Source organism: Ovis aries, chromosome 17 (genome assembly GCF_016772045.2).
Source record: "Ovis aries strain OAR_USU_Benz2616 breed Rambouillet chromosome 17, ARS-UI_Ramb_v3.0, whole genome shotgun sequence".
In the NCBI taxonomy this organism is placed as follows: domain Eukaryota; kingdom Metazoa; phylum Chordata; class Mammalia; order Artiodactyla; family Bovidae; genus Ovis; species Ovis aries.
The window spans coordinates 44,390,523-44,417,025 of record NC_056070.1 but is presented as its reverse complement, the minus strand read 5'-3'; the positions used below and the strand labels follow the sequence as shown (position 1 = coordinate 44,417,025).

The 26,503-nt window shown below is 49.2% G+C and overlaps 1 protein-coding gene and 1 pseudogene across 2 annotated transcripts; both read left to right on the top strand.

Annotated features, from left to right (window-relative positions):
- The first annotated feature begins 1,663 nt into the window (after positions 1-1,663).
- Positions 1,664-3,161, top strand: LOC105611880 (U2 small nuclear ribonucleoprotein B''-like; annotated as a pseudogene).
- Positions 3,162-10,231: 7,070 nt separating this feature from the next.
- On the top strand, positions 10,232-24,966 carry ANHX (anomalous homeobox). 2 transcript variants are annotated; one of them, XM_042234233.2, is made up of 9 exons: positions 10,232-10,480; positions 12,875-13,002; positions 15,752-15,875; positions 16,635-16,851; positions 17,241-17,361; positions 18,464-18,756; positions 22,205-22,352; positions 24,394-24,478; positions 24,749-24,966. In XM_042234233.2, exons 1-9 carry the CDS (start codon positions 10,232-10,234, stop codon positions 24,833-24,835), a joined length of 1,452 nt encoding a protein of 483 aa, XP_042090167.1. In that variant the 3' UTR covers positions 24,836-24,966. The 2 variants fall into 2 exon arrangements, with proteins under 2 accessions (XP_042090167.1, XP_027836097.2); XM_027980296.3 differs by lacking the exon at positions 18,464-18,756 and having other exon boundaries at positions 22,224-22,352.
- The last annotated feature ends 1,537 nt before the right edge of the window (positions 24,967-26,503 follow it).

Genomic DNA, 26,503 nt, shown 5'->3' with positions numbered 1-26,503 from the left:
ACTGAACATTGCTAATTATGATCATTATATTTCTATCTTATGTTACTATAAGTAGTATTATAATATGCTAATTATAATTATTAGAGAAATGGAAATCAAAACTGTAATAAGGTATCACCTCAGGTCAGAACGGCTGTCATAAAAAAATCTATAAATAATAAATGCTGGAGAGGGTGTGGAGAAAAGGGAAACTTTTTGCATTGTTGGTGAGATTATAAATTGATACAGCTACTGTGAAGAACAGTATGGAGGTTCCTTAGGAAGCTAAAAATAGAATTACCATATAATCCAGTAATCTCACTACTGGGCATATACCTTGTGAAAACCATAATTCAAAAGGACACATGTATCCCAACGTTCACTGCAGCACTATTTACAGTAGCCAGTACACAGAAACAATCTAAATGTCCAATGGTAGATGAATGGATAAAGAAGATGTGGTACATATATACAATGGAATGTTACTCAGCTGCTAAATGGAATGAAGCAGGGTCATTTTTAGAGATGTGGGTGGACCTAGAGTCTGTCATACAGAGTGAAGTAAGCCAGAAAGAGAAAAATAGATATCATATAACAATGTATATATGTGAAATCTAGAAAAATGGTACAGTCTCCAAGTCAGGAGGAGAGACAGATGTAGAGAATGGACTTGTGGACCCAGGGGAGGAAGGGGAGTATGGGAATAATTGAGAGATTAGGACTGATATATACATTGTGCTATGCAGTGCTTAGTTGCTTGTCAGTCATGTCTGACTCTTTGCGACCCTATGGACTATAGCCCTCCAGGCTCCTCTGTCCACGGGGATTCTCCAGGCAAGAATACTGGAGTGGTTGCCATGCCCTTCTCCAGGGGATCTTCCCAATCCAAGGATCGAACCTGGGTCTCCCACATTGCAGGCGATTTCTTTACTATCTAAATCACCAGGGAAGCGCAAGAACACTGGACTGGGTAACCTATCCCTTCTCCAGGGGAACTTCCTGACCCAGGAATCAAATCAGCATCTCGTCTCCTGCATTGAAGGCAGGTTCTTTACCAGCTGAGCTACCTGGGAAGCATGATATATAAACTACCATGTATAAAGTAGATAGCTAGTGGGAACCTGCTACAAAGCACAGGGAGCTCAGCTCAGTGCTCTGTGATGCTCTAGATGGTTGGGGTGTGGGAAAGAGGTCCAAAGAGGGAGGAGTTACATGCATGCATATGGCTGACCACTTCATTGTACAGCAGACACTAACACAACATTGTAAAGCAGTTTTATTCCAATAAAAAACCAATGTAGAAGAGAATAAATACTACTGAAAATTGATCCTTTGATTAGTGAAACTCACTTCTGGTCAAGAAGAAGCAAGAAAGAGGAAAAAAGAGCCTTCTTGGTGGCTCAGTGGTAAAGCAACTGTCTGCAAATGCAGGAGACATGAGTTTGATCCCTGACTTGGGAAGATCTCACATGTCAAGAAACAGCTAAGCCCACGCATGACAACTACTGAGCCTGTGCTCTAGAGGCTGGGAGCTGCAACTGCTGAAGCCCACGTGCCCTACAGCCTATACTCTACAACAAGAGAAGCCACCACAATGAGAAGCCTGGGGGTCACAACTAGAGTGTAGCCCCAGCTCACTGCAACTAGAGAAAAGCTTGCAGAGTAAAGACGCAGCATAGCCAGAAATAAACAAATAAAATTTTTAAAAAAAGAAAGAGGAAAAAATATATTTCCAATATCCAGAATGAAAATGGGGATATCACAATAGAATTTACATCAAAGTAAATGAATAAATAATTAATATAACATAAATGAAAGTAAAAGAAGGTTTTGTAATAGGCGAACACAATTGGCAGTTTAGATATTATGGACAAATTCCTTAAAAATCACAAGTCAAAATGGACACAATAAGAAAAAAACTAATTCAGTCCTAAATCTATGGAAGAAATTGGTTCTAAAAATAAAAACCTTTCCACAAAAAAAGCTTGATGCCTAGATGACTTCATCAGTGAATTCTTCTGACATTTAAAGAAGAAATAATTCCAATTCTATAAACATTGGAGTTATTCCAGAAAATAGAAAAAGTTAGAGAATACTTTCCCCAAATATTTGAGACCTGCATAACTTTGGTGCCAAATCCAAACAAGCACATTAGAAAAAATGAAAACGTAGACATTTCTTTTTTATGAAGAGAGACTCAAAAGTCATAAACAGGTGTAATCTAGTGATATTTAAAAATTATATCATGAGAGATTCTTACAGGACATGGTAGGACCCTCTGGCTATTTGAACACTATAACCCCAAACACAGATATCACACCAAATCATCCAATTTACATTAACAATATGAATGACAAAAAAGAAGAAGAGACGTCTGTATGCTCTGTTTTCTCAGTTTGGCCACGTGGTAGATACTGTGTCTTTAAAGACCATGAAGATGAGGGGGCAAGCCTTTGTTACATTTAAGGAACTGAGCTCATCTGCAAATGCCTTGAGACAGTTATAAGGATTTCCATGTTATGGCAAACCGATGCAAATCCAGTATGCAAAAACAGATTCGGATATAATATATAACGTGTGGCACTCTTGTTGAAAAAAGAAAAAAGCCAAAACTGTGGAACTGACTGCAAAAACCAACCATGGACAAAAAGCCTGGTCAGGGAACACCAAATTCAGCTAATATCCAAGGAAATGCTGCACCAATCCTCAGGTCCCTGATTACCCTCCAAACAGTACTTTATTCCTTAAAAATTTACCAGAAGAGACTAGTGAGATGATATTATCCATGTTGTTTAATCACTTCTCTGGTTTTAAGGAAGTACGTTAGGTACCTGAGAGGAACTGACATTGCTTTTGTTGAATCTGAAAATGATGGACAGGCTGGAGCTGCCAGAGATGCTCTACAGGGATTTGAGATCACATTGTCCCATGCCATGATGATAACCTATGCCAAAAAATAACATTTGGGATAACTGTCTTTAAAGGACTGGTATTATTTATAGTTTTTGTTTTGATAACATTTGGCCAGGCCATTTTAATAGTTGGGGGGAGAGGAGAAGTGTATGTGAAATTGTTGAAAGGATTTTAAAAAATTACGTGGTCTTTGTTTAGCCTTAGTGAACTATGGACTGCGAAGGCCTTAATTTTGTACAATAAAACTTTTATTTGTATTCTGTAAAAAAACTATATCATGTTCAAGTATGGTTTATACTATCCATTCAAGGATGGTTTAATGTTAAAAAAAAAAACAAAACACCACACAATCACACTGTGATTCACCACATTTACAGAAGAAAGGAGAAGAAGCAACTCAAAATATGCAAAAAAAAGTTGATGAAATTAAATAGGTATTTAAAGCAAAAGTTCTTAAAACTATTAATAGGAACTTCTTTAATCTGATAAACTATATCTATTAAAAAATCTTTCAGAGACACTTCATGATGCAAACACATAATTTAATTTTAGATGAAAATATGTACTATTCTCTCCTTACATATAAGAACAGAGAAAATTACAACTATTATCTCTTTAATTCAACAAGGAATATTGGTGTTCCTAACCAGTACAATAAGTTTTTTTAAAAGTGTGAGGATTAGAAAGAATGAAAGAAAACTAGTCATTCTTACACACTATGTACTTAGAAAACCCAAAAGAATCTACAAATAAATTCTTGGAATTAAGTGAATTTAGCAGAGCTGTTAGGTATTGACATAATGTCAATATACAAAAGTCAACTGTATTTCCATATCTTACAAAACAATTAGATAATGGAACTAACTACCATTGACAATAGCATCAAAAATATTAGAAAAAAGTCTAAAGAAAGGTGAAAAGCCTCTATATAGAAAACTACAAAATATTACTTGAAATTAAATGAGATTTATTTTGTATTTGTGGATTGGAAGACTCAATATTTTCTTAAACATTTCCCAAATTGATTGATACATTCAATGCCATCTCAGAATCATAGTAGATGCATTTTTGTCCATAAGCTTATTCTGAAAATCATGTGAAAATGCAAAGGTTGAAGCATAGCAAAGATAAACAGGAGGAAAATTGAAGGATACACACTGAATATCAACTTATCCCATGATTAAAATTGTATAATTTTGTATAAAGCTAGACAAACAGAGCAATGAATGATATATCCTTTGAGAACCCAGGAAACCCACACATGTACCATCATCTGATTTCAGGCAAAAAGTGCCACTTCAATGCAGTGGTGAAGACACCCTTTTTAATAAATGAGCTAGACCAACTGGGTATTCTGTGGAGGGGAGTTCACACCTCTGTATATCATATCATAAACTAAAACTATTTCCAAGTGAATTGCACACCTAAATATAAAGGGGAAAAAGAGACCTTCTAGAAGGTTAAAGAGGGGAAGCTTGTAGCTTTTGAGAAGGCAGGTCAAGTGCAAAAACAGGAAAAGCTAATGTTTGGTGACTTGTCAACGGTGGTTACTGTGGAGGGATAGTGACTGGACATGGGCATGAAAGAGCCTTCAAGCGTGCTGGAAGTGGTGAGGACAGTGTCTGCACATGAAAAACTCAGAGGTAAACCCTATAGATCCATGCACTTCATGTAAGTTGTAAAGACAGAGAATCAAAACATCAAGAACATTCACAATATGCTTTCATTTTCTTGGACTTGTATGTCTGTTCAACTTTCCACATGTAATATTATGTAAATCTAAAACGTTTTTGGTTAAATAGGCTGTTTCTAAACAACAGAAATAAACAGATTGATTTCTTCATGCTCTACACAGAGTAGGGAATCAGCAACTCCTGAGATGGGTTCCTCAAACTCATTCGTCTGTGACGTCAGAGTCCACTGTGGATCTGGAGTGTGACCAGCATCGGGAAGGTGGACTGAGTGGGAAGGATGCAGGTTACACCACGACTCCCCTCTTCCTCTCCCACCCTCCAGTTCAGGGTGCTGCCAGGTGACAGGACAACCACACACCTCAAACCCACCCTCTGCCAGTTCTGTGACTGTAGACCAGTGACTTAACCTTCTGATGGGTACCTTGTCATTTGGAAATAAGGACACCTCACAGAGTCACATATGTTCAGTAAACAGTCCCTGGGCTCCAAGTCCCTGTCCCCAACCAGCCCCTGACTAATTACCAGCAGGAGAGAAGGGTTGCAGCATGTGAAGTGGGTCTTGTTTGGGCACAGCACCACTGCCCAGCCACCTCTGCGCCTGAAGCAAAAGAAAATCAGTTCTATTCATCTTTAGAATTGTTTAAAAAATATCTTGCTCATCATGGATTCTCTGGCGAAAGTTGTGGTTTTTAAAAATACTGTGTTAAAATACTATTTATCTTGATGACTGAGTTGTTTGGTTCCTCACTTGCTTCCCCCTGCTGCAGGCCTTATTTGGACAGTAAAGTTCTCCAGCCTGGGCCTTACAGACCCAGACTCCAGGGAGTGTCAGACACCCACATGCTGGTCATGGCCCTGAGTGGTGATGCTGGCACCCGGGGTGATGAAGGAGGTGCACTGTGGGGCCCCTGCACAGGACCCAGAGGAGGAGGATGTATAGCTTTGACCCCCTGAAAGACCTGTGGCAGGAGTGCAACTCATATGAGCTTGAAGGAGAACAGGGTCTAATCCTCTAGCAGAGTTGGCAGCCTCAACTGTGTTTGGGTCAGTGTGTGGGGAGGGTCTTCCTGTTCCCTGCCCCCATCTGCACCGGCCTTCTTCCAAGAAAGGAAGAGCAGCTGAGTCACTGTTTACACTCTCTGTCCTTCACAGAATTTTACCCAGGATGTCAAGTAACCTCTGTCCAGCATTGCTTTCCCAGGTTGTTCCCCAGATGGCCTGCTCCCTGGACTTCTGTGAACCAAAGAACTGGTCTCCAACAGCTGCAAGCACTCAATATGCAGACAGACATTTAACAAATCTGATATCTCCAGCCTACCCACTGGAGGTAGTTACTCTGGGGCCTTCTAGAAGGCATCCCAGGGCAGTGAGGGTGGGACAAGAACTCCATCAGGGGGACCCTGGGGATGAAGGTAATTCCCTGGATGGAAGAGAGGGGTTCAGGGTGAAGAAGAGGTTGTTAGGAGGTTGTATCTAGGTGGGCTTCCAGCCTTCTGTGAATCAGGGATTTTATTTGTTGCCTTTTTTTTTTTTTCTGCACTGGGTCTTTGCTGGTACATGCAGACTTTCTCTAGTTGTGGTGAGTCAGGGCTACTCTCTAGATATGTGCAAGGTCTTCTCATTGCAGTGGCTTCTCTTATTGCAGAGCATGGGCTCGAGGCGTATGGGTTCAGGAGTTGTGGCTTGCAGGCTTAGTTACTCCATGGCCTGTGAGATCTTCCCAGACTAGGGACTGAACCCATGTCCCCTGTATTGGCAGGTGGATTCTTTACCCGTGGACCACCAAGGGAGTCCCTGGATCAGGAATTTTAAAAAATTACTCAGGTAATCATTACGGGGAAAGTACATGGATGACCACAAAATTTCTGAACAGAAGTCATAAGAGGGAGGTTACCTAACCAGATTTTGAACGTGTTAAAAATCAACAGTGTAGGTAAGAAACAAAATGATGAAGAAAATAGCACATGAGAGTATTGGCTCATTTAAGTTTTTCAATCCAATGAGCAAAGAAGGCCTGTTATTATTTCAAATAATAAACTTCACCAAAGAGAAGAGAAGAGAAAGTATAGATAGGGTTAAAGTCACACAACTTTAAGCTACTGAACTGGCAGTCCAACCCAGGTAGCCTGGGTCCAGAAGAGAACAGAAAATCAGGAAACAGCTGGTCATTATGCTTTAGAATGCATTATGTGGTGATGATTGCATTTCATACTAGAGAGCATGGAAGAAGGGAGGCAGCATCTATTTACAGTGGATGTTGGATACTTCACACATTTTGGCCTACCTTTTGTTGGAAGGTCAGACCTCTATTAAAAATGAAACTTATGAAGAGTTTGCCCTGATTTAGAATACTTAAAATTATGTGCTTAAGAATGTAAGCTTTTGAGTCTTACATTTAAAGGAAGTCACTTATAGGTGGAAACTTTTAAAATTCACTGGACCCATACTAAGAGAACATAAGAAGAGAACATAACTCTCACTCAGAGCCGGGTTGGGAAGCTCAAATAAGACAGTGTTTATAAATAGTAACTTCTTATCTAGCAGCCAACAACAAAAACAACTGACTTTATAGAAAGGAATCAGAATCATAACATTTGTTGAATTACATTTAAGTTTAATTTTATAATGTAGTTAGGTGGACATTTTGGGTTCCACTGACATTTTAACTCACTGGTGCTTAATGGGTGGACAACAACCAGGAATGTTGTCATTGAGCTCTCAGCTGGCCCTGGAGAAAGGACCTGGGAACGCATTCCCACAGCGGCAGGGTTTCCTGCGGCAAGCCTCTCATTGCCTCTGTTCACCCGTGTCTGCTCTAGTATACTGCATGGGTGGAGGTTGCTTCCTCCAACCCTGTTATGTGTTTTTTCTTTCATTTCTTGAAAAGAACCTTAAAAGGAGAAAAACCCATTATCTTTTTATAAAAAGTAGAAAACATGAATAAGCAAAAAGAAGAAAATTTAAAAGCCAAATAGAAATGATAAATAATTTGTCACCAGGTGGCAAGGAATGTTTTAACAGTGTGGCGTGTATCATTTCATGTCTGTACTTTTCAGATGGGCTCATAGCACTCACCTTGTTTTCTAACAGGCAGTTTTTGAGAAACAATGTATCATTTGTAGGGGTCAGGAGGCACTCTTTCTCTGCACAACTACTAATTAACCTTCCTGAGCCTACCTTCTTTCTGAAGTTTGATGTATTTACCAAAAACTTCCACCAGATCTTGGATTGTTTCCAGATTGTGAACAAACACTGAAATGTTTCTCTTTCTGCCAACGTCTTGCCCATAAGCTCTGGCCTCAGAGAATTTTTGCCTCCACCACCATTTAAAAACCAGCTTACAGGACTTCTCTGTTGGTCCATTGGTTAAGGATCCGGTTTGCAATGCAGGGGACACAGGTTCTATTCCTGGTTGGAGAACTTATATCCCACATGATGCAAAGCAACTAAGCCTGCCCTCAGGAACTACTCAGCCCACCTGCTCTAGAGCCTGCAGCACACTCTGAAGCCCTGGCGTCACAATGAGAGAATTGTTGTGCCAATAAATAAAAATTAATATTAAAAAAAAACACAAAAAACCTTGCGGGACTTCCCTGTCAGTCAGTCCAGTGGTTAAGACCTTGCCTTCTAATGCAGGGGGTGCAGTCCAATCCCTGGTAGGGGAGATAAGATCTCACCTGCCTTGGGAGGCCAAAAAACCAAAACTTAAAACAGAAGCAATATTATAACAAATGCACTAAAGACTTTAAAACTGGAAAAAGAAAAATCAACTTGAAGTCTTCCTGGTCTCATCTCTAGGGCGCCTTCCAGCTTGCTGGGCAAAATTCACAAGACTGTAACCTGTACCGGGCAGACGCCAGGGCAGGGATGGCGGCAGTTCAGTGATTTCCCCTGCGTGTGGACCAGGGGCGTGGAGAACTCGGGTCCTGAGGCTCCCAGGATCACAGGAGGTGGGCCCTACAGGGGCCTCCCCTATGATCCCGGCTCCTTGATCCCCCTTCCCTTGCGACCCAGGCTGGGGTGAATCCCTCCGGGCACGTGAGGGAGGCGGGGAGTGTCTGTCCCATGGGCTTTGGCTCCGCAGAGCTTCAGGGGTTGCTTGGGGTCAGCTCAGGGTCACAGCTTCCTCCTGCTGCAGGGGTTGAGGGTCGTGACACCCTCTCCTCCAACTCGGCCCTGCTGCTCTGGGGCCTCCGATGCCAGCTCCCCACAAGATCTTGGCTTCCGTGCAGCCCTCCGCCCCCCCAATCCCATGGACCCTCGAGAACTTCTAGGCTAAGACCTGCCAGAACCACTAGAACCCCTGGCACCCAGGCTGATCCCCAGGCCCCCTGCATTTAGGAGGAGAGGGCGAGGCCAGGGTCTTCGGGCCAGGTACTCAGGGATTGGCCAAGTCCTCGATACTCTGTAGCAACCGCACCTCGGAACCGCCTCCGGGTGTCTGCGTGCTGAGCCTGGAAGCTGGGAACCCGGGCCTGGCTAGGGGGTGAGTTGGGGGCGTCTGGATGAAGGTGGGTGAAGGGGGCGTTCAGGAGGGAGTTTATGGGGTACGGTGACTGAATTCGCGGTCCTGGGTGGGGGCCCGGGGAGGCCTCTTGGCCCCCACGGGGAGCAGGGCACCTGGAGAGGTGGGGCGGCGCAGGGCCACAGCCGGGCAGAGGGTGTCCAGGCAGAATGGCGCGATAGAGCCGTCTATCCCCGCGGAGCCGGGCCCTCTCAGTGTTCCGGGTACCCCTCCTCAACCCCAGGATCCTCTTCGTGTGAGTTTGGCCCTTAGCCTCCTCCCTGCCCTTCCTGGAGCCCGGTGGGGGGTGGGATGGGGCAGTCGGCCCCAGAGGAAACCTGGGTCCCTCGAAGGATGCGAGGGCTCGGACCTCCTGCCCGTCATGCTAGCAAGAAAGGTGGGGCCTTGGGACAGGAGCCGGTGACAAGGCGATGAGGTCCGGGAGCGGCGACGAGGGCGTGTCCCTGTAGGTGGTACAGGGCGGCAAGAGCTGGAAACAGGCCAGACCTTTTGCCAGGGAGCGTGGCAAGTCTGTTCAGATTCTCACAGCTGTGTGGAAAGTGGTTTGGTAGCATCTGCTAAGTACACACCCTTTAATTTGGCTGCCATAGCCCTCAGGTAGTTGGAACACAGGTCTGGACCTTAGGTTTGAGAAAGTGCTCACTAGTGTGGGGCTGGGGAGGTGGTTACAGTTCCTCCTTCCACCTGGTCCTTTTCAGAACCCAGTGGAGACTAGGGGTCCTTCCTGCAGTGCTGCCAGACTAAGTATTGCCATAAGGAAGCTCTCTCGGTTTGGTGTATATGCACACAGTCAGATTGTAGTTTTAAAATGTGAGAAACAGAGAGCTGGTGATGTGGGCAAGGGGCACGAAGGGAACAGAGGCTCTGGGAGTGAGGAGTGAGGAGGACTCTTGCAGCCACAACACACAGCCAGGATCTGGACTGTTGTGGGAACTCATGGGAAACTCTGCGGGTCCCTGATGCCCCTGCCTTCGCTCGCTGTTGCCGCATTACAAGTACCTGTGGCAGGAGAGGCCTGGCAGACTTGGCTGAATATAGGTGTGCGGTCAGCTGATCAGCATGGGCAGACCGTGGTCCTGACTTGTCGTCTTGTTTGCAGAGGGGCCCAACCTGCCTGGCGATGCAGAGCTTCCTGCAACTGCTGAGGGGAAACGGGGGCCCCAGCCTGCCCTTGCCGGAGCTGGTGACCCTCGCAGGCAGGCTGTGCCGGGACCTGCAGGATGACCCCACCCAGGTGCAGCCCTTGGTCACAGCTGTGCTGGACAGCCAGTTCCGCCTGTACCTCTTGGACAATGCGGATGTGGCCCTGGTGTGCGCCAGCGTGCTGGCCCAGCGAGAACAGCACCAGGCCGCTTGCCGGCTGCTGGAGGTAGAGCTGGTCTATGAGATGGGGTTGGGGGATGGGGGTGTGAAGAGAGGGGAAGCGGCCACCACTGTCCTAAACATGACACAAATGCCCAGAGTCAGCAGGAGCTTGTGAAGAGGTGCCATAAAGCAAGCTGGGATGGTCCACTCTCTCTCTAAGTAAAGTCGCTCAATTGTGTCTGACTCTTTGCGACCCCATGGACTGTAGCCTACCAGGCTCCTCCCTCCATGGGATTCTCCAGGCAAGAGTACTGGAGTGGGTCGCCATTTCCTCCTCCAGGGGATCTTCCCAACCCAGGGATCAAACCCGGGTCTCCCGCATTCCAGGCAGATGCTTTAACCTCTGAGCCACTCTCTCTCTACTAAGTTTTAACTTGCCTGGTAACTGAAGATGAGACTGTCTAGTTTTGGAATCTTCGTGGTCCTGGCTTGGAAAGTTGGCATCCCAGTTAGTGAGACAAGCAAACAGACCCAGTCTCTCAGTCCCCTGGCTGTGGGTCTGCATTCGGGAGCTCTGAAATCACAAGTATGTTTGTCAGTCCTCTGGTGGCACTTTGAACCTCAAGTCATTTGGCATGAAAACCTGAGCTATGTCCACATGAAGCCAGTGATGTCTTTATCCACTTTTATGTTACTGTGGTACGTTTTACTACCCAAATATTGGTATGTTTGGTTGCTGCCTGCCCAGATCATACTGGAGCGGGGCAAATTCTGTAGTGTATACCTGTGTTACTTCTTAAAATGTGTGACGTTCTGAATTCCAAACTATGTGTGGCTCGAAAGGTTTTAATAAGAGATCTGGGGGCCAGTGTTTCTCTTTTTCACTCCATATGCATGTATGCATGTACATCTGTGCATAAGTCATGCTGAGTTTACTTTCAAGATACTCAGTTCTTTCAGTTCTTTATTTCTGCTCCCTCTCCCCCAAGCCCTGTGGCATCCACCTTTCTCCCTTCCCTGCCAGCACTCCGCCATGTTCTCTCTTGCTCCCTCCATCTGTTCCTCACCTAGCAGCCAGAGGGAGTTTTAAAACTGCAGATGGGACTATGGTGTGTGCTGAGGCGGTGGCCCCAGAGCCTGCCGTCAGTGCTGGCTTGCTCTCCAGCCTTTGGACCCCTCCTACCCCCCTTTGTCATGCTGGCTTTCTTGCTGTTTCTGAAACTCCTGAGATCCTCTTCTTTTGAATTTTGCAGGTGTCATTTCCTCTGCCAGAGGCTGGAGCCCCATTCTGTGTGGCTGGAGCTTTCCTCCGTGTCTGGTTTCTGCTTTAAATGTCACCCTGTACAGCTAGTGCCTCCTTTATTGTCAAGGATATAAAGGAGCCCTCATCCCCCTCTATGGCTCCTTCCTCAGCTCATAAGTAGAAATCTGTTTATGTTTCAACCTGTGCTTTGTCTGCCTCCCCTCCTGCACCGCAGGCCCCAGGAGCAGGGGGCGCATCAGTTCTGCTCATTCAAGGATCCCCAACACCTGAAACATAAGAGAACTCAGATTTCCAGCGATGTCAGACCAAATGGATGAACACACAGAGTTGTCATAGCTGCTGTGTAGGCAGTCAAGGATGAAATGTGATGCAAAACTCCCAGGAGAGGGACTATAACTCACTCGGGATTGTCTAGAAATGCCTCTGAGAAAGTGATGTGTTCTGAGACCTGAGAGAAGCCATGGGGCCACCACCTCAGAAAAGGGTGTTTCCTGCCCAGGGCCACTCATGCAGGTGGGAAGGTCCCAGGTGGTTTCCCTGCCCATAGGTTGTGCCCTGGGTCTGCTGCTTTATCCTGGGAGGAGACTGCAGGCTTCGACCCAGCAAAATGGGCTTTTTGTTGCTGTGGAGAGAAAGCTAAACGATTCTCAGCACCTCCCTCACCGAAATGGTCCTGAGAACACTGGGGTTAAAGCTCAGGGGCTGTGTCTAGGCGAGGCCTGTCCTCCGCATCCTTGGCCATCTCAAAAGTCAGGTCACGTGACCACGTCCCACTGGGTCTGGGAGCCATCAGTGGTGTGACCAGGACCCCTTCATCCCCTTCAGCTCAGAATGTGCTCTCTGAGACCCAGGGACCCACCCAGCTGGTGGGAAAGGCCTCTCATACAAGGCAGGGGTCACGCCTCAGGCCCCTCAAATCTGATCTTTCATATGGTCCTTAGCGCAGCTCTGCCTCCTGTGCGATGTCATAGCCCAGAGGTGGCTTTCCCCTTGCCTGCCCCTCACCTGTAGGGGGTAGAGGAGAACTGTGCCCCCCCCCCCCGGGGGCTCCCTGGTGGGGACTGGAGCCCAGCCATGGAGCTCATGCCCTCACCATTGGGCGCCAGTCAGTGGCTGGTCTTAGGGCTCAGGCAAGTGGACGATGGGGCTCCAGGGCAGGGGAGGGTGCGGATCTCAGAAGGCTCTTGTCCACAGGGGTGCCAGGTGCCGGGTGGCAGCCCCAAGCTGGTGCAGCTCTGGAATGACATCCACTACCGTCTGGCCATGAAGAGGCTTGGTGTGTCCACGCTGACACCGGTGCAGAAGTTCCGGTGCAGGAAGAGGTATGCGCTGGTCTTGGCGCTTATTCCCAGGGGCTCATGAGGGATTTGCCTTCCAGAACCATAGAAGGGCTGAGGTGAAGTAGAGGGAGGGAGGTGAGATGAAACAGTGATGTCAGTGCCCAACACGGAGCCACCTCTCCGCCTGCTCAGCTGTGGGAACACTGTCCCACCTCTGCCCATAGGGCAGGACAGAGAGCCGTTCCCAAGACCCAGACCAGGAGCCACTGCCGGTCAGTGAGGACCTTGCAGGGAGGGAGTCAGCAGGTGGGCACCCCCGACCTCACTTTCCTCCTGTGGGAGGAGGGATGCCCCTCATGTCAGCTAGTCCCCATGGTTAGGCTCTGCCAGTGGCCTGGCTGAGATTTCAGCACACCTCCTCAGGGCTGCTGCTGCTACTGCTGCTGCTAAGTTGCTTCAGTCGTGCCTGACTCTGTGTGACCCCATAGACAGCAGCCCACCAGGCTCCCCCGTCCTTGGGATTCTCCAGGCAAGAACACTGGAGTGGGCTGCCATTTCCTTCTCCAATGCATGAAAGTGAAAAGTGAAAGGGAAGTCGCTCAGTCGTGTCCGACTCTTCGTGACCCCACAGACTGCAGCCTACCAGGCTCCTCCGTCCATGGGATTTTCCAGGCAAGAGTACTGGAGTGGGGTGCCATCACCTTCTCCGCCTCAGGGCTGCAGGACCTTTTGAAGACAGATAGATTGAAGTCTGGCACATGATAGCTGCTGAACAGATGTTAATTAACAATCACCACCATGACCATAATCAGCACTAAGTAAACATTATGACTACCAGTTATAACCATCACCATTCATGAATGAGGACACCGAGACACAGACAAATTAGTGACTCACCTGGTTACACACTAGAGAGACGCAAAGGCAGGATTCCAGCTTAGACGCTGAGGCTGCAGAGCCTTTGTTCTTTATTTGGGTGTTCTCCACCGGCCAGAAGGGGCTGCAGGTCTCACTCTGAGCTCCTGAAAGCCCAAGTGACAGGAGTTGCTGAGCCAAGGGCCTGGATGATGGAGGAAGAGATGGATGGATTCCTTTTGGATCAGACAGAATTTTTCTCACAGTGCCCACCAAATACGTCCTCAAAGACCAGAAGTTAATCGGCCTTGAGGCTGTCAAGGGTTGCAGTCAGTCCCCTCCCTATAGGTTTTTAGGGCCTGCCTGAGGGTGGTTCAGCAAAGTGACTTGGGGAGCAGTGTGCCGTGTTTGTGAAGAGGCCCCTGGGGCTTTCCTGGAGCTGCACTTGGGTGTAGATGACGGACCGGAGACTGGGGAACAAAGCAGATCCCCTAATTCAGAGCAAGGAATGCCAGACAGGACAAGCCCAGCAGAGGGCTGTGGCTCGGTGGTCCTTTGTTGTGGTGGGGGCTGCAGCACAGGGCCACAGAACCTGAGCGAGGCCTGGGCACAGGGACGGCACTCTCTGGGCACAAGGAGGCGTGATACACATTACAGCTGGTGGTCAGTGCAGGAGCAGAGACAGGAGGTGCTTGGAGGTTCTGGCAGAGGCCGTGGCTGGGGAACGGGTTGTGTCAGTATGGATTCAGGAGGATTTGCTGATAGGTTGAATGTATTGAAGAAGGTAAGATAATAAACCCAGGCTCGTGGCCTGATTGGCCGGGACCTGGTGTTCTCTCACTGGGACGGGCAGGACAGGCTGGGGGAAGATGTGAGAAGTGGGAAACTGAGCTTCACTGGGATGTATGGGGTGTGTTCTCGACCTTCATGGGGATTTTTCAATTGGTGTTTGGATATCAAATCTTGTAGAAAACCGGTGTTGTTCACTTATATGTCATTTAAAGAAAATTATTTACTTTTGCCTCTGTTGGATCTTCGTTGCTGTGCAAGCTTTTCTTTAGTTGCAGTGAAAGTCGCTCAGTTGTCCCCAACTCTTTCTGACCCCACGGGCTACACAGTCCATGGAGTTCTCCAGGCCAGAATACTGCAGCGGGTAGCCATTCCCTTCTCCGGGGGATCTTCCAAACCTAGGGATCTAACCCAGGTCTCCTGCATTGCAGGCAGATTCTTTACCAGCTGAGCCACGAGGGAAGCCTGTGAATACTGGAGTGGGTAGCCTACCCCTCCTCCAGGGGAACTTCCCTACCCAGGAATCAAACCAGGGTCTCCTGCATTGCAGACAGATTCCTTACCAACTGAACCATCAGGGAATCCTTAGTTGTAGTGAGTGGGGGCTACTCTCTGGTTGTATTCTGCAGGCTTCTCATTGTGGCTTCTCTTGTTGCAGAGCACGGACTTGAGGGTGCTTGGGCCTCAGTAGTTGTGGCTCCCAGCCTCTAGAGCACAGGCTCAGTAGTTTGGTGCATGAGCTAGGTTGCTCCTTGGCATGTGGGTTCTTCCCAGACCAGGGATCAACTCCATCTCCTGAACTGGCAGGCAGATTCTTTACCACTGAGCCACCTGTCGTTTTTTCTTTTGCAAAAAATTCCATTATACAGTCAGTAAAGCGGATAGCATAACCCACCTCAATATCTTCATCATCCAGCTTCAGCAGTCAGGGCCACTGGTCAATGAGGGGTGCTGGGAACCCTGATGAGAGTGTGGAGTGTGGGCCCAGGCACCACCAGGCCCCTCCCTGCTCAGGGCTTGGATCCAGGTCCTGCAGCACACGGTGGGGAAGAGGGTGGCCGGTGAAAGGAGAAGAGTCCAGAGGGGCACAACAGGTGCATCCAGAGGAGCAGGGGTCTGTTACCACCTACTCAGTGTCCTCCTCTAGGAATCCACCACCTGCCTCCCTCTGTCCTAATGGCCTCAAGAGCCGGAACTTCCCCAGAGAAGTTCGCCAGAAGCTGGAGGACTTTGCCTCAGGCGTGAGCACCAACCCCAGCAAGGCCGAGCGGGTAAGAGCAGATATAAGCATGGCCAGGCACCCTCCCCTTCGCCAACACTCCCTGTCCTTAGGGGAGGACCACCCTTGGTTGGTTCACCCCTACTGTCAGGTGGGGGACTAACACCCTTGGGGGACTGCCACCCTTAGGTGACATCACCACCTTAGGGGGTAGATCCACACCCTCCCTAGTGGCCTATCTGCAAGGGCGATGGTGGTCTCTGACCACCCTGAACTCCCTTGGGGATGACACCCTTTGGCTGGCAGCCCCTGCATGTCTGCCCTGCATAGGTTGGGGAGTGAGTTTTGTCACAGGCATCTTAATACCCCGTCAGCTGGTGTGACTTCAGGAGACACTGAGCACTAGCTGAGGCCGGGGCTCCAGCAGGAGGGGTGGAGGGGGGCACCCTCCAGGAGCAGGTGGAGGGGGCAAGAGTCTGCCCCCTCAGATCCTGCTGCTCAGAAAGCTGGCTTGCTCTCTCCTCCCTGCGTCCAGTCAGCTGGGCTCCGCCAGAGCAGGGCGCTGTGGCCGGTGGTGCCAGTTCACATCTGAGACGTGCCTGGTTGTAGGGTTGGTCATGGCCGATACACTCTGGCACGGGTGGGTGGAGAGTCAGTGGTTGGGTGGCACCTTGGGAGGATCTGGTTTGCCAGCTGCTCGGAGCCCTCCTGGCTGTGAGTGACTGTCGGATGGGTGGTGGCTTGCCTCCTTTGTGCCCCGGCCTCTTGGCTTGGGAGTGGGCTGGGGTAGTGGCGGGTTGTTTTGGGGCAGGAGGACCTGGCCTCTGAGACGCACCTGACCACGGAGCAAGTCTACAACTGGTTTGCCAATTACCGGCGGCGCCAGAGGGCCTTGATGCAGCGTGCAGCGCCAGCCCCAGACTCAGCAGAAGACCTCACGTCGGGGGAGGCGAGTCGGCACCTCCCCCCGCAGCCAACAGACCACCCCCACCTTGGCTCTGGGCTTGTGGACAGGCCTCAGTGGTCAAGTGAGTGGCCCCTCTGACGAAACCTGTATCCAGGACCAGCCAGGCCCCTCCCTCCAGCCCCAGTCTGCACATTCAGCACCTCACCCTGTGGGAAGTGAGATCACTGACGCTAAGGGGCAGGTTGGGCTCAGGGTGGTCCAGGTGGGGCTGCAGCAGCATTTTGCATTGAGAGATTACTGTGAGGTCAGGCCCAGGAGTCGGGGAGTTGAGCCAAGCACCAGAATTGGGGTGGCTGGGTTCACAATTGTGGGTTTCAGTTCAGACCAAAGACAGATCAAAGGTCAAACAAAGAGCAGCAGGCAGCCAGCATGACTGCTCTCAATCTGCTGGGAAGGAGGCTGGGACTCCAAGCATCTCCCAGCCTCCCTTCCTGTCTGATCGGCTTTTAGCAGGACCGGAGAAAAGTGGGCCTCTACAGACCCTGGAGACCACCCAAGGGCCGTGGGAGCCGCTGGCTCTGACCCCAGACCTCTCTGGAGACGAGACTATGCCCAAGTCACTGGCTCCCAGGTACTGCCACCGCACATAGGCCAGGGCAGTTCAGTTTTCCACTCTCAGTGGGAGACCAGGAATGGAGTGGGCATAGGAACACCAGCTAGACCCTGGGACGAGGTCTGTGATGGCTGAGGGCAGAGATAGCTGTGACTCCAGGTAGGAGGGGGAGCCACTGGCAAGGAACCCACATCACGTACAGCACACTTGCTTCCTAGAGCCTGACTCACAGCCTAACTTCATGTAAATTTTGGAGAATGGGGAAACAGACTTAGAAAAACACGCAGACCTATCTCCTAAAGGCAAATAGCCTTCCTCGTGGTTTGTTTATCTCTAGCATTTGGTGTGGTTGGTATATCTCTAAGTCAGTAACCACTAAGTTAATAAGTTCCTCCCACAGCCCAGGCAGTGCCTCACCTTACCTGCCGCTCCTGTGACGATGCACAGACTGCTCTGAGAAGAGTGCTGGCCAGCAGGGGGACTGAGTCTGAGCAAGACAAGCTGTGCCCACTTTTCCCTGTTACCCTTGTGTTATTAGCATCTCTCATGACATTACCTGGGCTGACACCTCATATTCAGGCCAGCACTACCCAGCCATGTGGCCGTAGGCAAGTTCCCATGACCTCTTGGTGTCTCACTTTTCTCATCTGTGAAATGGGGACAGTGATAAGCCCTGCCATGCAGGTCTTCACACAGATTATAGAGGTGGGGAGTTGTTAACAAAAGCCCAGGAGCGCCATCTGAGATACAGTGAGCATTTGTGGAATATTACTTCTTTGAATTACTAACTTCTGTGTAATAGTCCTTTAAGATCACCTTCATATAGTCACTCAACTGTTAGGTTGTTCCTAATCATTTTCAGCTTTCAGTATTGCAGAACAATGCTTCATTGAAAGCACTTGTAAATAAACTGCTAATATATCTTAGGTTTCTAGCAGTAATATTTTTTACTCTTGCAGCCCCAGGGAGGATGGTAAAGGCAGCATGACTGGGAATGTGGTGGGCCCCACAGCCATCCGAGCCCAGATTCCCAGGCTGAGCTGGAATGGCCTCCCAGGCCCCCCTATCCCAGTCTGAGGACCTCTGCCCACCAAGGGGTGGTGTTCCCTATGTCCCCCAGGTCTCTGCAGGGTGGTGAGATACACCAGGAGGGACCTAACCATGATCCTGCCACTCTGCCCCCTGTCTGCTCTGGCCCTGGTCTCTGTCCTCTGGCTGCTGCCAACGATATGCTGGACCCCTCTCTGGCTGCCCCTGAGTCGTGGCTGATGTCTCTCGCACTGGCATCCTCCAAGGAAGTTTCCTTCCAGACTGGGCAGCTGATCCACAGTCGTGGGCTGGACGTCACCATGCGCCCTACCGACGCTGCTCTGGCTGTGTCCTTTGCCGCCCTCAGGGAGCCCAGCCCCACAGGTGGGTCCACTCTAGACAGACCACGTGTTTCTACTTCAGATGCTTTGACAACTTGTATCTCATTTGAAGGGGCAGGATTTTGAGGGGCAAGGACTTTCTGCCTGGATTCCATGTAGTTTATTAGACCCACAAACCAGTGCAGTTGGAACAGTCTCTTCCCACGAATAGCTGGATGTTTTTTTCATTTATGTTTGTTTTCAAAATAAAATGTGCACATGACTAAAAAATAGGATAGTGAGGAAAGAGTTCAAATGAAATGGAATGGCTGCCAGCCCTGATCCAGTCCCCGTGGCTAGCTTGTCCACATCTGCCAGCACAGAGGAGGGCTGAGCTGCTCGGACTTTACCCTCTTGTCCTGGTTTCTTTCTTAGTTGTAGCTGTAGCTATACGTACCCTTAACGAAGTCGTATTCAGGTATATATTTTGTGCACCAACCATGACAGCAGCTTGTGACCTCCATAAGGAGGATATTGGCACTGAATTCAGCCTGTCACCTAAATTTCTTAGTCTTCTGTGGTTATGCATGCATGCTAAGTTGCTTCAGTCGTGTCTGATTCTTTGTGACCCTATGGACTGTAGCCCGCCAGGCTCCCCCGTCCTTGAAATTTCCCAGGCAATACTGGAGTGGGTTGCCGTGCCCTCCTCCAAGGGATCTTCCTGACCCAGGGGTCAAACACATCTTTTATGCCTACCTGCATCGGCAGTCTTTACCACTAGCGCCACTTGGGAAGTCCTCTTCTGTGGTTATATATACGTATGTCTCATTATAGTTTCTCGTTGCCTTTCTTTTTTCCTACATTGTCTGCTTTTGTCACGTCCTTAGCTTCTCCCAATATTTCAAGCATCACCTCTGAAGACTTGTTGCTGGGAACCTCCTTCTCCCTGTCCCCATCCAAGTGCAGTCTCCCTAGGCCTGGGATGAAGCCATTATCCTGAGAGCACCTGGGTTTGCTCAGTGTTGAATCTTAGTTCCCCCGCCAGGGATCAAATCCACGTCCCCTTCGTTGGAAGGTGAACTTTTAACCATTGAACCGCCAGGGGAATTCCACTTCAGTGTTTCCTTAATTGCAAGTCTCTTTCTTTCTTTCTTGACTCTTGTTATGTTAGAGAATGTCTTTAACTTTACAAGAAAGGGTGACTACAGGTAAATTTTCTGATTCCTTGCATCTTCTGAAGTTGTCTTTAATTTTCCCTCATGCTTGGTTAATGATTTGTCAGGGCCAGAATTCTGAGTTCAAAACACTTTTTTTTCTTAGAAATTTGAAAGCAACATATCATTACAGCATCCAGTGTTGTCATCTTAAGTCAGATGTCATTCTGATTTTTACATGTTTTTTACGTATGTTTCCTTTCTTGAAGCTTTTTATTTTTTAAGTCTTGGTGTTCTGAAATTTCACAGTGATGGTTCTAGGTGTGAGTCTTTTAAAATCACTTTGTTCTTAAGCTTTTCAATTTAAAGAGAGAGCAAGGTCTTCTTTAAGCTCCCGGCACTTTCTGTAATATTCTTTGATAGTTTCCTGATAATTTCCTCCTTCCAATTCTCTCTTTACAGCACAAATGTTATTTGGATGTTGGAAATCCTGAGCCAATCTCCCAAAATGCTTACCTTTAAAAAAGTTGCTTTTTATTGTATATGCTTTTGTCTTAAACTCTATCTTCTGACTTTCTTATAAAAAATTTATTTGCTTATTTTTGCTGCACTGGGTCTTGGTTGCTGTGTGCAGTCTTTCTCTTGCTGCAGTGAGCAGGGGCTACTCTCTAGTTGCAGTGCACAGGCTTCTCATTGCAGTGGCTTCTCTTGTTGCAGAGCACGGGCTATAGGCGCACGTGGGATTCAGTAGTTGTGACTCAGGGGTTTAGTTGGCATGTGGAAAATTCCCGGACCAGGAATCAAACCCATATCTCCTGCACTGGTAGGCGGATTCTTAACTACCAGACCACCAAGGAAGTCCTATCTTCTGATATTGTGACAGTTATGTATTTTAAGAGAACTCCAAGCTCTCTTTTCTTAATTCTGATTTTCCTTTCTTCATAGATTGTGTTACTTTTTTATAGATGCAATATCTATACCTCTCTGAGTATCCTGCTTACAAGCTTCAGTAAATATGCTTTGTTGCCTGAAGGAGGAAATGTTAGGATGGTGGATTCAGGACCTTCCTTGGAAACAGGAAGAGGTAGGGCCTGAAAGTGGAAGAGCCTGGAGACTTACTTTTCTGAGGCAGTTTTTCCTTCTGAACAGATTGGTCTTTCATTTCAGAGACCCTTTCCTGTCCATGTGTACTAACAAGGCTGGAGTCAGGACAGGCAGTGGGCAGCCTCATACTGGGAAGTGGGGAGCTGGTCTTCACACCATGTTGAGCATATGTGAGGGGTGATGTTCTCTGGGAATTGGTGAGCTCCCTGCTGACTACCTGAGCGCCTCATTTTTCTTCCCTCTCTGCAAACTCCTCAGGGTCCTTGACCCCTACTTACGCCCTGGCTTCCCTTCAAACACCCCACCCACCGCCATGGCATTGGACGTGTGCCCTGCATCTGCCGAACACGGACACCTCCCACCTGCTAATTGCCCTTCCCATGACACTCCCTTTGTTCTAGGCTCGGGGCTTTTTATTTCCCTTACTCTTAGAGGAAGAAGCTCTAACCCATTGATCTATTCTGTGTGAATTGAAATGTTCAAATTTGCACTTACCCATATTTCATGGACCTCAGAGTATCTTTGAAGTTCTGTGGAAAGAAGATACAATGGAGATGGAGGCAGTCACACAGCAAACGGTTTGGCCGGTCTGAGCGGCTGACAGATGAGATGGTTGCTCTGGCAGACAGGAGGGAGGACCATCGTTTGGGGTCTGAGATCAGGACGCTTGCTAGTTTTATTGGCCAGATGGACTTAGGGCACAAATGGACCTTCCTTCTTAGCTTACTTTGCTCCTAAATGTCAACCTGGAACTGATCGAGTCCATGTGGATTTCCTTTTTAGAGTGAAAGGCACCCTGAGAGATTTTCTACAACATTTTAAGTAAAGAAAAAGGGTGGGGCAAGGGAGTAACACCTCGCACTGCCATGAAGTCAAGGTGAAACCCAAGGAAAAAAGGGAGGGAAGCGGCAGGTGGCTGGGCTCAGCCTGTGGTGAAGCAGGGAGGCAGAGAGGAGTCTGTCCTCACGCGGCAGCGGTGAACGTGGGCAGATTTGGATACTGAGTCTTTGTTGGGCTGATGTGAGGTCTAGAATGACAAAAACTTGAAGCCAGTAAAATTTGACATTGTTTTGGTCTCTGGAAGCCTGAAAAAGCCACTGAGATGGACAGAAGTGGCTTCTCTTTCCTCAACGCGGAGCGGAGACCGGGGGCTGGCAGACTGGACGCTGCCTCTCCGCGGACCTCTGTGTTGGGCTGCACATGGACTGTGCTTCCGGCTCCCAGCTCTAAGTTGTGGGGTTTCCGCCCCTGCAGGATTCGCTGACCCTCCCAGCATCAACCCCCAGGGCACATACCTGGAGGAGGATCCGGGTTCCTGCGGTAGCCAAGCAGAACAACAGGCGGGCAACCTTCAGGTGACCCAGCCCCCGGCACAGGCTCCCAATTTCATCCTCACCCAGAGGTAAGTGCAGAGCCACCGGGCTCAGGTGACACTTCCTATGGGCCACGCATGGGGTGGTGCCTGGTCGGGAGACTCACCATCTGCCACGGGGCAGATGAAGTCTTTTCCTCATGGATTTCTGGAAACTTCAACAGTTCCCCCATCCTACATGATCATAGTCTTTTCCCACAGACAAAAGAACACTTGGAAGCACAGGAGCAGATATAGGCATGTGGATGGTGCTTCCCCAGAGGTCTCCCTGGGCTCTAGCAGCCTCTTTCAGGCATTTTCTTTTCCCCAAAGATTGTTTCAGTTTCTGGACAGCATCAAGAGCTGCCTTTATATTCCAAATTATAATTTTAAAGGAGCTTTAGAGGGCTGTGAATAGGGGATGTGCTGCAGACTGTGGCATGGGGGCATGACAGTGGTTCAGATTTCATAGGAGGAGAGTGTTGGGCCTCTGGTGAAGGGGGAACCTGTGATAGAGGGTCACAGGACAGGGTCCCAAGGGTTTGGGGTCTCCCAAATCTAGGAGCTGAAGATCAGGTGCCCAGTGAGGGCAGAATTACTGGGGGACGTGCGAGAGGAGGGGAGCAGCCTCCTGAGGAAACAGGCTCTGCTTGTGTAAACAGCCAGATGATGTGGCTTTATGAGCAGAAGCCATATGGAGTGGAGTAGCCACAGGGGCCCCTCGGAGCTGCTTGGACTCTCCACTGGTTTTCTCACTCTTGGACTCCAGTGCTCCAGCTCATCTTTGTTCTGATCTGATAACCTTGATTCCTTATTTAAAAACAGCTTCACTGGGGCGTAAAGTAAACCAGCATGTTTAGATGGTACAAATGACAGTTTTCTGAATGTGACTTATGTATTCATCACAAACCATAACTATTCTTTAGGTCATGGGCCACAGAGCTGTTTCCATCTGCCTCCACCTCTCACCCCCACCTCCCTAGGACCAAGGATCTCCTTTCTTTAGCTGCATTTTCTAAGAATTTGATATGAGTGAAATCATACAACATCTGCCCTTTTTAAAATTATATGGCCTCCTTCACTCAGCCTGACTGCTTGAGACTTGTCCCTACTGCTGTGTGTATCCCACCTCTTGTGTGTATCAACACCCTTTCTTCTGTGTGTATCAGCTCCCCTTCCTCCTATGTGTACCAATACCCCTCCTTCTGTGTGTATCAACACCCTTTCTCCTATGTGTATCATCACCCCTTCCTCCTGTGTGTATCAGCACCCTTCCTCCTGTGTGTATCAGCATCCCTCCTGTGTGTATCAGCACCCCTTTCTCCTGTGTGTATCAACACCCTTCTTCCTCTGTGTATCAACACCCCCCCTCTTGTGTGTATCAACACCCCTCCTCCTGTGTGTATTATCACCCCTCCTGCTATGTGTATCAGCATCCCTCCTCCTGTGTGTATCAGCATCCCTCCTCCTGTGTGTATCAGCACCCCTTCCTCTTTCTTGCTGAGTCCTAGTCTTGGTATGGATTGATGTCACGTGCTAGAGGCATTTGGGAGCTCCTGGTTTGGGTTTGGTGTGTGCTTTGCTGCACACATGGTGGCCTGCACATTTGCCTTCATGTCTCTGGGGTGTATACACCCAGCTGTGGGGTGACTAGGTCACAGGGTAGATGTGATTTGACTTCAAGGACCTGCATGACTGTTGTCCTGAGTGGCTGCACCTATCTCCAGCCCTGCTCCCCCTGCTGCTCTCCTTGATTTGGTTCTAAGGACCTTTTGACCTCTTCATGCCTCAGGCCTGTCCCTTTGTGACCTTCTCTTCCTTTACATTGCTGCTCACCACCCCCTCTTCTGTGAGCTTGCCCTGATGTGCTTGCTCCCTGACTACCTGAGCCACCTGCTTGAGGTGTCCTGAGGCCCCTCCAGCATCCTGCACACCTGAGTGGCTTGCAGGAGGAGGCTGTTCCCAGAGAGCCTGTCACCTGGAAGGGCTTCAAACAGGTAGAAAGCTCTCCGAGTATGGGGCTCACGGGGGACAGCGTGACCCTCAAATAGGGCCTGGCAGAGGGCCTGTCCTGACACTATCCCTTTTCCAGTCCCTCAGACCTGACTCCGGCCCCACCAGGCTTCCCTGGCCCCATGTCTGCCGTGGAGCTGGGCCAGCCCCCTCCCTCCAGCCAGGTGAGACCCTCCTATAAGCACTGTGGGCTTCCTTCCTATATCCTGGGTCCCCAGCTTGGGTCTTCAGAGTGACTAAAATGGGCAGAGCTGAACATGAGCCAGGGACGTCTGGAGGCCAGACTTAAAGGGAAGGGGAGCTGGGAGGCAAGGGTCCTGGGGCAGGGTTTCCTGTTGAGTCCAGAGGGGTGAGTCCCAGGGTCCAGAGGGCCAAGTGGGAGGGCAGAACTGGCAGAGGGCATCTCCGTGTGTGACACTGTGTTGGCTTCCCAGGTGCAGTGGTCTGATGGGCAGACCTCCAGCGACGCCTTCTGGGGAGCCAGGATGCTCCTGGAGCTTTCAGCGGGTAGCCTGGGCTGAGCTGCCCCTTGGGAGCCTGGCCAGTGCTCCAGGGGAGCAGCTGTGGACATCCAGCAACTCGAGTAACAGAGCTTTATCCCTACTGAAGAAGGAGGTCCCCAGAGTTTCCTGGGGGTCCTGCTGAGCTCCCCATGCCCTGTTTGAATAGTTTGGTTGTCAACTTTCTGTATTGGAAGAAGCATCTGAGAAACATTCCTGAAGTCAGAAGTCAAAGGTGGGTCTGTTCTATGCAGGCAGAAGCAGAGTGCAGTCAGGTTCCAGGGTGGGTTCCGGGCAGTGAAGGCCTTTCTCAGAGAGGGGATGTTGCCCTTTGGGCCTCCCACCTGTCCTGTGACAAGGCCAGAGTTCTCCTCCCAGTAGATGTGGTTGAGTGAGGTGTAGGCAACCTCTGGCATTTCTGAGTCTGGGGTTTGCACAGAGGCACATGCACTGGGGGAGAGCCTGCCAGGCTGGGGGGTGGTGCCTTGTCCAGGGTTGTGATTCAGTGTGTTTGCCCAGCAAATGTTCTGTTCAATTAAAAGTTTAATGTTCTGACTCCCTGCCCTTCATTCACTTAGCTGTCCTGGACACCTGCCTCTCTCAGGCTGGGCCCACATTTCACAGTGTGAGGGCACTAATCCATGCATCAGGACCCTGGGGATGGACATTCAGATCCTTGCCAATGGCTCTGTTTTATCAACAGTGTCACATGGGCATCTCTGCCCTCTGCCTCTCACCTGATGTTATGCCCCGGGAATGAGAAATTGCCCTTGAGATGGAAGCAGTGGGCAGGGAAGCACAGGCCCCAGGGCTGGGCTGGCTGCAGCTCCTGGTCCTCCTGTGACACGCTTGAATGGGAACTTTGACAACTAGGACTGTCACCTCCAGGAATGGGCCCTTGACCCACCCTTGCCTTCCCGTCATGTTGGTTGACAGAGGTAATATCATGGGTAATAGAGTCAGGTTTGTGCCCTTGGGGCTCACAGGATAGTGAGGAGGCAGAGGAATAAAGGGGCACTTCCAGGTAGTTGCTGGAAGGTGGGGTGAAGTGGGGGAGCTGCTGAGAACCAAGGACACTTGAAGAGACCCTGTGAGCTTCCCTGGAGGGGACGTCTCAGCTGAGACTGCCTGTGTTCAGCCCCCCACAGCCCTAGGGCCCCCACGCTCACTGTTCCCCCCCGTAGCCCCATCCCATCCCATCGTCATTCCCAGAACCGCAGGGCTGAGTGTCAGGAGTGACAGATGTGCAGCTCAGATGGCCACTCACCTTCTAGGTCCCTAAAACTAGGGCCTTTCAGTTTTAAAACATTTATTTGGAAACAGTCGAAACCTTAAGAAAATGTTGAAAATGGAAAACAGGTATCTCATTTTCTTTGAACCGTTTGAGAATAAGTTACTGACCAGATGCCCATCATCACCCTAATGCTTCTGTGTGTTCCCTTCAGATAAGGCATTCTGCATGTCCGCAGCTCCTCCATCAAAATCTGGAAGTCAATCCTAATTGCTAGACCCGGAGGAAGTCCAGTTAGTTGTCCCAATATTGCCCTGAATGAAAGAATCCGCATCCACTCCACAACACGGGCTGCATTTACTCAGCAAATTTCTCAATGCCCTCCCGCCTGTGAAGGTCCCTGGTTTCTCCTGGACTTCCAGGACCTTGACTTGGGGATTATAAACCAGTTTCTGTGC